This window comes from Chrysochloris asiatica, unplaced genomic scaffold (genome assembly GCF_000296735.1).
Source record: "Chrysochloris asiatica unplaced genomic scaffold, ChrAsi1.0 scaffold00012, whole genome shotgun sequence".
Taxonomy (NCBI): Eukaryota; Metazoa; Chordata; class Mammalia; order Afrosoricida; family Chrysochloridae; genus Chrysochloris; species Chrysochloris asiatica.
In genome coordinates this window covers 7630832-7641780 of record NW_006408530.1, presented here as the reverse complement: position 1 = coordinate 7641780, position 10949 = coordinate 7630832, and the positions used below count along the sequence as shown (strand labels likewise).

Below are 10949 nucleotides of genomic sequence, written 5' to 3'. Positions count from 1 at the left end.
TGAAGTTATATGGAAACAGAGTTTTCCCTAACATTAACCCTTTGGTGACCTAATTTTCCACCTTTGATTTTGTTGGTACCAAGTGCTTTTATTAATGGAAGGCATTCTGAGTCAAGGAGTATTTCTGGGATTTTGTTAGGAAATAAGGATTTTGATATCTATTGTGCAGGATCCATTTCCCCCTGGAATTCACAGTCCATACAGTTTAGGACACCTGAAGAAGGTGCATTCCTGGGAACAACTTTAAGTCATTGTGAGAGGCAATGTCCAAATAACAAGAACCAAGAAACATGCTACCCTTGCCTTGCAGTAAGCAAGCCAAGAGAGAGACAAACTGCAAAGTCCCACCTCCAGGACGCATCTACCTCATGCAACACCCTGTAAAAATAATTATTGGTGCACAACCATTGCTTCTGTTTCAGACACTTAACATAGTCCCCACTGCGTACACAATGGGAAAACAGCTGCTCAGTAAATCCCAAGGAGGAGAATGTAGGTGGACATTATGTCTTGTGGATCATGAAAGGTTTAAGCTGTTAATCTGTTGGCACTCCCTGCTTTGCCCCTCTAATACCCTATCACATCTGCCAGCCCACTTGGCACAGATAGGTAGGAAAGGTCCCTTGAGGTCAGGTTTGGATCCCACAGCTATTTCTATAACTTTACAACCTGAGTCATAAGGAAAGCTTACTGATAAGGTACAATATTTAGAGGTCTACTTGTATGCATTTTAAACTATCTTAAAATGGGTAATTTTTTTAGTTAAATGATACTGTAAGGAATTTCTTTCATTGAAAATTTTCATAGGTCTTAAACGTAAATAATATTCATCAGTGGAACTTGTTGGAGAATTAACATTTTATTATTATCAATTTTTCATTTTACATTAAATATCAGCTATATAACTTCAGTACTGGACTAGAAATACAAGCATCAGCATTCAGTAAGCAAAGAAAAGGTAAAGGTGACTGCCATTTTTCCTTCAACATGTTTTGCATGTTCGGGATTCATGTTTTAGAAAACAAATTAACGTGTTAAACATCATCTTGTAGTGGAGAAAGACTGAGTTGATGGAATAATGATAAAACATTGCAGAAACCTAAAATGTTCTGAAATTAAACATTTAAAAACCGAACTGGAAATTTGATGATAATTTTTAATATAAAGAACGTAGAGATTTTAATGTTGCCTCTAAATTGTTAAGTGCAAGTTCAGGAAATAATGAGGAAATCAAATCTAGTTTAATAATTCAAAAAGTATGTGATGCTAACATTTGTCTTACTGGAGAATTGAGGATGGAACGATCATAAATCATTTTGACAGAAAAACCATTGAGCAGTTTGAGAACTTTGATAATGGAGAGTCTATTCAAGTTTATAACGCTGACCTACAGGCATGGTAGGTGCTTTGAATCAGTTAAATAGCTTCAACATAGTTGGCTGGAAGCATGCCTGTTCTGCCCGTCCTCTGTACAGTGCCATACATCCAACCTTCATCAATAGCTTGAACATTTACAATAGCATCTCCATCTTTGAAAGACACCTCGTCTGCATCAGCAGCCATATAGTCGTACATGGCACGGAAGATTTTCTATTTGGGGGAATGGAAGAAAACAATTTGTTATATACTTGGTTTGCAACAATTGACCCAAACATAAACTCTTTCAGGACTTAGTCTGCTATTATGCAAATTTATGTTGCACAAAAGACTGCGCAGCTATTAAGAAATGGAAAAGCCCACAAAATGGAAGAAAACAGTTGTAAATCATGTATCTGATAAAGAATGTATCTAGAATACATAAACTCTTACAAACCAATCATTGAAAGCCCCATTTAAAAACTGGTGTTCTGAATAATTTCTCCAAACAGAAGTAGCCCAAAAGCTCATGAGAGGATCACAGACACCAAGGAAATACAAATCAAAAAACTACAAAACAATACCACTACACATACACCAGAATGACTAGTTACAGAGACAGTAACTGGTGCTTGCAATGATGTGGAAAAATTGGAACCCTCATGAACTCTGATAGGCAGTCCTTGCTATTCAATTTCAACCCTTAGCAACCTATAGGACAGAGTAGAATTGCCCTATAGGGTTTCCAAGGCTGTGATCTTTATGGAAGCAGAATGCCACATCGTTCTCCTGAGGAGTAGGTGGTAGATCCATTGGTTAGCATTCAATAGCTTTAACCACTGTGCCATTAGGGTTCCAGTTCATACAAACACAGATTTATTTCAAACATGTATTTAAACATGTCTCTGCACCAAACAACTGATCAGTGGGTAGCTTCAGTTAAGTTTTCTCAGTAATACATTTATCTTAGTCTCATTAGGGTGTCTTAAAAAAAAAAAAAAAAAAGCCCAATCAAAACCATGTCTTCTGAGGGGATCTGCTGGACCAGTTAAAGAGGTCAGCTTAGTAGGTTATGGTGACTTTGGAGATTCCAAGGAAGTAATCTTGGTACATAGTCTCAAAGGGACGATCACAAGGACTTATTGGGAAGAAGTTTTAAGAAAATGGAAAACAGCATTTGTGAGGGGGAAAAAGCCAGGAAAGTTGTGTTGAGGAATTTTTTCCCATCACAAAAATGCATCTGCTCATTTTTTAAGGGTCGCAAGAATTTCATTGAGAAACCTTATTCCATCCAACCTACAGCCTGATCATGCCCCTTCAGACTTCTATTCCTTAAACTTAGAGAACACTTCAAAGAAACATAATTTGAGTTCCTCAAGGATGCCAAAACTTTTTATAAAATGCAAATCGAAGAGCTAAGAATTCTCTAGGGAAGGCTTAGCGAGATAGAAACCACCTTCAGAAGTTTATAGATCTAGATGGAGGATATGTTGAAAACAATAGCTTCCAATTTTGACATTTTTGTTTAAAAAAAGTTTCTATGATTTTGTAGCGATAATTTTTTACTTCTATCTGAAAAATTATACACGTGTGTGTGTATATATATATATATATGTTGCTAGGTACCATTGAGTTGGTTACAACTCAACACAACCCTATGCACAACAAAATAACACTGTCCATGGCCTGATGACATTCTCATAATTGTTATGTTTGAGCCCATTGTTGCTGCCACTGTGTTAGTTCATTTCACTGAAGGGAGAGAAATGGTTCTTTTTTGGTGACCCTCCACTTTGCCAAGTATCATGTCCTTCTCCAGGGACTGTCTCTCCTGATAACATGTCCAAAGTATAAGAGACAAAGTCTCTCACTATCTAAGGAGTCATCCTCACCTCTAAGGAGCATTCTAGCTGGATGCACCACATCCAAAACAGATTTGTTTATCTGACAGTCCAGGTTACATTCAATATTCTTCCCCACACCATAACTCAAATGCATCAATTCTATGGTCTTGCTTATTCATTGTCCAACTGTCACTTGCATATGAGGTCATTGAAAATACCATGGTTTGGGTCAGGTTCACCTCAGTCCTCAAACTGACATTCTTGCTCTTTCATACTTTAGAGAGGTCTTGTGCAGCAGATTTGCATAATGCAGTATACTATATGATTTCTTGACTGCTGCTTCCACATGTATTGATTGTGGATCTAAGCAAAATGAAGTTTTGACAACTTTAATCTTTTCTGTTTCTCATGATGTTATTTATTGGTCCACTTGTGAAGATACTCATTTTGTTTTCATTGAGGTGCAATCCATATTAAAGGCTGTTAGTCTCTGGGATTCATCTGCAAATATTTAAAATCCTCTTTGCTTTTCTCAAGCAAGGTTGTGCCATGTGCATATTGCAGGTTTTTAATGAGTGTTGTTCCAATCTTGATGCCATGTTCTTCATATAATCCAGTTTTTCAGGTTATTTACATATTGAATAAGTATGAAAGGATACAACTCTGGTGCACACCTTTCCTGATTTAAACCACTCAGCATCCCCTTGTTCTGATCAAATGTCTGCCTCTTAGTTTATGTAGAGGTTCCTCATGAGCAAAATGAAGATTTCTGGAATACCCATTCTTTGCAATGTTATCCATAGTTTGTTAAGATCCACACAGTTTAATTCCTTTACATAGTCAATAAAGCACAAGTAAACATCTTCCTTGTATTCTCTGCTTTTTAACTAAGACTCATCTGACAACAGCACATATTCTTTGATCTACATCCTCTTCTGAATTCGTTTAAATTTCTCGTCAGTTCACTGCTGCAACCATTTTTTAAATGATCTTCCACAAAATTTTACTTGCATATAGTATTGATGATATTGTTTTATAATTTCTGCATTCCATTGGGTCACCTCTCTTTGGAATGGGCACAACTATGAATCTCATCCAGTTGGTCAGGTAGTTGGCTTGAAAATTTCTCAGGATAGATGAGTGAGTGCCTCCAGTGCTACATCAGTTTGTTGAAACATTTCCATTCGTACACCATCAGTTCCTGGAGCCTTGTTTTTCTCAAAGCCTTCAGTGAAGCTTGGATTTATTCCTTCAATATCATTGAATTATCATCATATGCTACCTCTTGAAATAGTTGAACATTAACAAATTCTTTTTGGTACCGTAATTCTGTATTTCTTCCACCTTCTTTTGATGCTTTCGGCATCATTCAATATTTGGCCCATTATTGTCATTGTTATGTGCTGTTGGAAGGTTTCAGCAGAGCAACTGGTGGGTTTGAAATGCCAACCTTGCAGTTAGCAGTTTGTTTATTCTACAGTGCCACACCAGAATTCTTTTTGCCCAGAGAGTCTTTCAATATTGCAATATTGACTTTTTTTCTTCAGTTGTTTCAGCTTGAGAAATGCTGATCATGTTCTTTCCTTTTGGTTTTCTAACTGAGGCCTTTGCCCATTTCATTAAAATACTTTAGCTTCTAGAGCTGCCCCTTGAAATTTTCTGTTCAGCTCTTTTACTCCATCATTTCTTTCAGTTACTTTAGCTTTCTTTTCTACATTCAAGAGTAAGCTTTAGAGTCTCTTTTGACATCCGCTTTGGTCTTTTTTTTTCTTTCCTGCTTTTTAATAACCTTTTGATTTCTTCATGCATGATGTTCTTGATGTCAGCCCACAACTCTTTTGGTCTTTGCTCATTGGTATCTAATGCATCAAATCTATTGTTGAGATGGTTTCTAAATTCAGGTGGGATATGTTCAAGGTTAGCAGTTCAAGGTATAACCTACTATGCTACCAGGTTCTTATCTTGATTGCATGCTTGATCAATTTCAGATTGAAGAAGTTGGTAGAATTCTTCAATTCTATCAACACTGGCTTTTGTGGTCAGTTAATAAAAGTAAATAGTAGTATTAATTAGTTTTCCTTGTAGATAGATATATGGATTTTATTCTATCACAGATAGTACTGTACATCAAGATAGATCTTGAAATGCTCTTTTTAAACAATGAATGGGATAACATTTCTCTTCAATTTGCCTACTAATAAATTGTTACTAACATAGTAAACCATGATTGTCTGATTCAAAATGACCAATATACCAGTTCCCTTCAGGTCACTAATAACTAGGATATCGATCTTTCTTTGTTCTATTTAATTTTTGATGACTTAACACTTAGACTACACTCATATTTTGTACACTCCACATTCTGATTATGTTTTTTGCTGTTTCTTCTTGAGTTGTGCCCCATCAGCAAATGAAGGTTCCGAAAGCTTTTCTCCATCCACATCATTGTCAACTCTACTTTGAGGAAACACCTCTTTCCCAGCTACATTTTGAGTGTCTTCCAACCTCAGGGGTTCACCTTTTGACACTGTATCAAATAATGTTTCACCGCTATTCATAAGATTTTCAGTGGCTAGCCATTCCGAACTGGTCCTCCTCTCCTTACACCTAGTCTGTCTTAGTCTGAAACCTCTGTTGAAACATGTCCACGTCATAGGTAATCCTGCTGGTAATGAAAATACTGGTGCTATAGCTTCCAGCATCACAGCAACACATAAGAATGACAAACTAACAGAGAAGTGGTGGTATATATATACACATATATAACTATATATGTATGCACACACACACATATATATAGCTCTGGTAGCGTAGTGGTTATGAATCGGGCTGTGAACCTTAAGGTCAGCAGTTTGAAACTACCAGCTGTTCTGCGGGAGAAAGATGAGGCTTTCTGCTCCTGTAAAGATTTACAGCCTCGGAAGCCCTGTACAGGGTCACTATGAGTCAGATCCGACTCCATGGCACATAACAACAACAACAATACATATATAGTTGGTGGTATAAATAAATATATATACACTCATGTGTGTGTGTGTGTGTGTATATATATCTCTATATATATATAGTATGTAGCTATACACACACACACATATGTATATATATGGTATAGTATTAGGTACCATCAAGTTAATTCCCACTCATAGTGACCCTATAGGACAGAATAGAACTGCCCCAAAGGGGTTCCTAGACTGAAATATTTACTGCAGCAGGTCACCAAGTATTCTGCTATCTCATGAAGCACCTGGTGGATTCTGCTATGGCTTGAATTCTATCTACCAAAAATATGTGTTGAAAATCCTAATCTCTATGCTTGTCGTCATGAGAAACCTATACATAGACCAAAAGGCAGTCACTCAAACAGAACAAGGGGACACTGAATGGCTTAAAATCAGGAAAAGTGTGCCCCATTGTTGTATTCTTTCATCATATTATGCAATATGCATGATAGAATGCTTGTTATAAGCCAGGATGGCAGTAAGTATGATGTCTCATGCTCAGACACATTATCCAGAGGGACTAGTCACAGGAGAAGGACATTGTATTTGGTAAAGTGGAAGATCAGCAAAACAGGAAGAACCCCATTGGCATACTGGCAGCAGCAGTGGTCTCAAGCAAAACAATGATTGTGAGGATGGCGAAGCACTGGGTAGTGTTTTGTTGTGTTGTGCATAGGGTGGCTAAGAGTGGGAGCTGACTCTATGACCCCTAACAACAACAATGCTTATGATTGTAATCCCATTTGGGAATGGTTTACCTTTATTTATGTAAATGTAAAGTGGATTTTGAGTCAATCTCTTTTGAGATATAAGAGATTGAAACACAGCAGAGATTGAGAAAGAGAAGCCCAGAAGAGAAAAAGACCTTGCTTCAGACTTGACAGAGAAAGTCTTGCCCTAGAGACAGAACCCTGAATTTGGGCTTCTACCCTCCTAAACTGTGAGAAAGTCAATTTCAATTTTCTCAAGTCATCCACTTGTGGAACTTCTACTATAGCAGTACTAGATAGCTAGTAAGGGGATCAGGTGGATCTGTGGGATAAGCACTGGACTGTGAACCAAAAGGTTGGTAGTTCAAGCCAAGCAGCAGCTCTGAGGGAGAAAGATGTGCCTTTTCGTTCCTGTACAGTCTGGGAAATCCTATGTAAGGTTGCTCTGAATCAGAATCAACTTGATTGAAATTAGCAATAAGCGGATAACTAAGACCGGCTCCCACCGCCAACCTTTCGGTTAACAGCCCAGCAATTTTGCCACTAGTGCTCCTTTGATATATGACAGTAAGCCATAAAGTATTGCTACAAAATCATAGAAAACTTTATTAAACGAAAAGATCAAAATGTGAAGCTGTGTATACAGCCTCTATCATGTTCTATATATAACTATAAATCATGTTTCTATCTCTGTGTGTGGAGCTGCAGGATAATGCATGAGACTACAAGGTCAGTTTGGCCTACAAGGTTGGTGGTTCAAACTCACAGCTGCTCCTCAGAAACCCTACAGAGGGTCGCTGTGAGTTGGAACCAACTCAATGGTACTCATCAACAACAGTAACCATTCTCTAGAGAACTTTGCACTTCCCAATTTACACCACATCAAAATGGCAGTTTGGGTATCCTGCATGATTTAAATCACACTTCTTGTCTCTGACCTTTCAGTTTGAGGAACAAAAAGTAGTCTGATGGGTGTGGTCAGGTCTGTGCGGTGAATGGGGTAAGGCTTTGTGTTCTGTGATGTTATGTAAGGAATTCAGGGTTTTAAACTATGAGTTTTAAAGTAGCCTAGTGACTTGTAATCATAATTTGATGTATCTCTTCAACATGTATTATCTCTTCAATATATATGCACATACATATATTCATTCTTGAAGAAAGAGTTCAACTAACAAATGTTTTAGTTTAAGATCGTGGGTTGGACCAATTAACCCAAAGTACCTTGCTTTAGATTTAAAAATTAAATATATATAATTTAAACAAAAAATGAGAATGGGTTGAGAAAGTCATTTATGATTTACTTACGCCAGCAGTTGAAGGATGAGATGGAATAGAAGATACTGTGGTCTGTTGGGTAGCAACAGAGGATGACCGTTGTTGTGGGAGCTCTGTGGTTTTTGCATGTTTGTAAGCTGAAAGGAAAGAGAAAAGAGTTTATAAAGAGAAACTGTACCTACACATCATTTCATCTGTGTAGAGGAGCTGAGCAGTGTTGTCTTTTCCACAGCTTAAAAAGAATGATTTCCAAGAAGCAAACATCTAATCAAGTTAGTAAAAATGAAACATCTAACTTCAACAGTTCTGATCTTCTCATTAAAAGTGAGACCCAGATTTTTTTCTACTCAAGAGGATTTTCTAGTAAATGTCAGTGAAGCTGACCTCGTATATCAACATTAGGGCAATCCCTTGTACCTGTTGAAGTTGCACTGAAGAAAATGCCCCCATCACTATAGGTGGAGAGATGGTGGTCAGCAGCTTCAGAATGTTCAGACTTCTCCTCACCCCCACTGATGCTCAGTGCGCTGGCTGATCGTGACTGCTCCCGGCTACGACGCTGAGCTTGCACTGGGAGATACGTGATTGGGAGAGAGAGAGAGAGAAAAGAGACAAAAATTATACAGTGGAAACTTAAAGGTTTGAGTCCATGTAGAGTTGGCAGAAGAAAAGTCTGATGATTTAATTCTCACAAGTCAGAGCATAGTTCTCTCAACATATGGGAATGCCAGGAGTGGGAACTGATTGGATGGCCACTGGTTTTGTTGGTAATACTTAACATTAAATTAAATCCTCTGTTTTGTTTGTTTGTTTCCAAACATGCTTTTAAGTGGATTTCCATGGGTTAAATCCTCACAACTCTTTAATCATGGTTATCATCCTTAGCACAACCAGGATTCAAATGCGAGAGTCCATCCTTAGCTACTACTCCTTCCTTCTACACTGCCTCACCCAAAGGAATATAATAATAGTCACCTTCATCTTCTTCATAGAGTCTTCCCTAACTCCTAAATCTAAATAGATGCTCTTTCTCAGTAAGCAGACCTTTAAAAGTGCATATGTCAGAGCATAGCTACTAATTTACTCATCTCCTACCTCACTAGACTGGAATATAAGCCCTTTGAGGACTATAATTCTACACTTTAACATGAACAGATGCATAAAGATTTACATGCTGCTTTTTGAATGAACAATTGTTCCTGACCCAAGAAAACTCAGAAAAGTGCAAAAGGTCAATTTTATTCTCTTCCCTTTGCCTGTGTATTTTTCCATTATTTCCCCAATAGAAAGATTTATACCACTGCCACCCTTTTTGTCTTTTAGGAAAAAAATAAATAATGGGGCTCTGAAGTATGAAACAAAAACTTCTCAAACTTGAATTTGTCTAGAAAATGTAGTTTTGCCTGCTAGTCAACTAGTTGTTTTATTTGAACAGGAGACTGAGAAAATGGAAAGTCCTAGAGAATGGGAACTTCAAATCAGAAAAATCCTTAATGCTAGCCCACTAAACCTTTGCAGCATAACATACCATTGAGCTTGTGTAAGCTTCGAGACTGAATATTGTCTTCTGCAGGATCATAGTCAAAAACCGAGCCAGGATTAGTACGCCAGACACGCAAACCTAAATAGGAAGCTAAAGATCAGAACAGGTGCTCTTGGGCTCTTCTAGTAATGTAGAAACCAAAGTATAAATTTGCACAACAGAAGGAGAATTGAATAAAGGTTTTTGGTTTCTTAAATCTAAGATTCTGCTCACACCTCTTCCTCAGAGGACAACAAAACAAAAAGTAAAATAAAATGTCAGCTTTGCAAAATGTGAAAAGACAGAGGTTTTCTTTCCCATTTAATGAAAATGCAGACTGAGGTTCTTAACCTTGATATAAATTATGTCACTTTTTTTCTCCTAGTCACCTTTTACTTTAAAATGTGACTCCCCCCTCATGCTCAATTACCTGTGATAGTCTCCTGACCCTGGTCATTCCGTTGTTTTTGTTCCATCTCTACCACTTTTCTCTGAATACCTCGGTAATTAATATCACTGAAGTCCTGCGTGTTCTTCTTGACTCTTTCAGTGATAGGGTCTGTAACCACTGGTGTGAAGCAGCCCTTGTGTTTTTCAAAGTCTTCATGATATTTCACCTGAAATTTCATAAATTCTCTTGATGAAAATATGAGCAGATGACCATTTCTCTTTTCATATATTCCAACAAGCCAGCCAACCAATTCTAAAGAATTCATGACTCACTGTTGAGATGTTGCGTTGGGTCTCCCTCACCCTCCTCATCTCTGGAGTGTCCAAGACATAGGCAGCCTTGCCCTGTATTTGTTTCCGGAAGCTATCAGAATATAGCACCTGGTGGAGGAGAGACGTGAATGAGTACATGTCATGGTGTTGTTCTAGTTCTAAAACCTCAAGAACTTTCTAACTGATGTAGATGTAGGAATTGGTGAGGGAAGCATGGAACAAATGAAAGGAACTAGCCAGGCATATGTCTAACAGGGAACCAGGTTATGGTGGGGACTGATCAGGTTCCCTGCAGAAAAGAAAAGACTTGCTTTGCCTTTGAAAATGTAATTTCCATTTTCAAAAGAGAAATTGTACAGCCTAATTTTGAAAGGAAAAGGGAGAAAGCAGCGTCTTTAATTTGCTAGATATTGTAGCACATTCAGCATTTTCTATGGTATTAGACATTGAATGTGAGACTGAAAGGAATTTTAAAGAACTAATCTTTAAAACAAGTGACCTGTTTTTGTTTTTTCAGATT

At 37.7% G+C, this 10949-nt stretch overlaps 1 protein-coding gene across 1 annotated transcript in view; it reads right to left on the bottom strand.

The window, feature by feature from the left end:
• Positions 1-1283: 1283 nt before the first annotated feature.
• NEB (nebulin) overlaps positions 1284-10949 on the bottom strand; it is a 261077-nt gene continuing 251411 nt past the window's right edge. The window contains 6 exon segments of the mRNA XM_006834547.1: positions 1284-1590; positions 8215-8321; positions 8602-8754; positions 9713-9805; positions 10137-10323; positions 10430-10537. Coding sequence (XP_006834610.1) covers positions 1417-1590; positions 8215-8321; positions 8602-8754; positions 9713-9805; positions 10137-10323; positions 10430-10537 — 822 coding nt within the window. The 3' untranslated portion in view covers positions 1284-1416.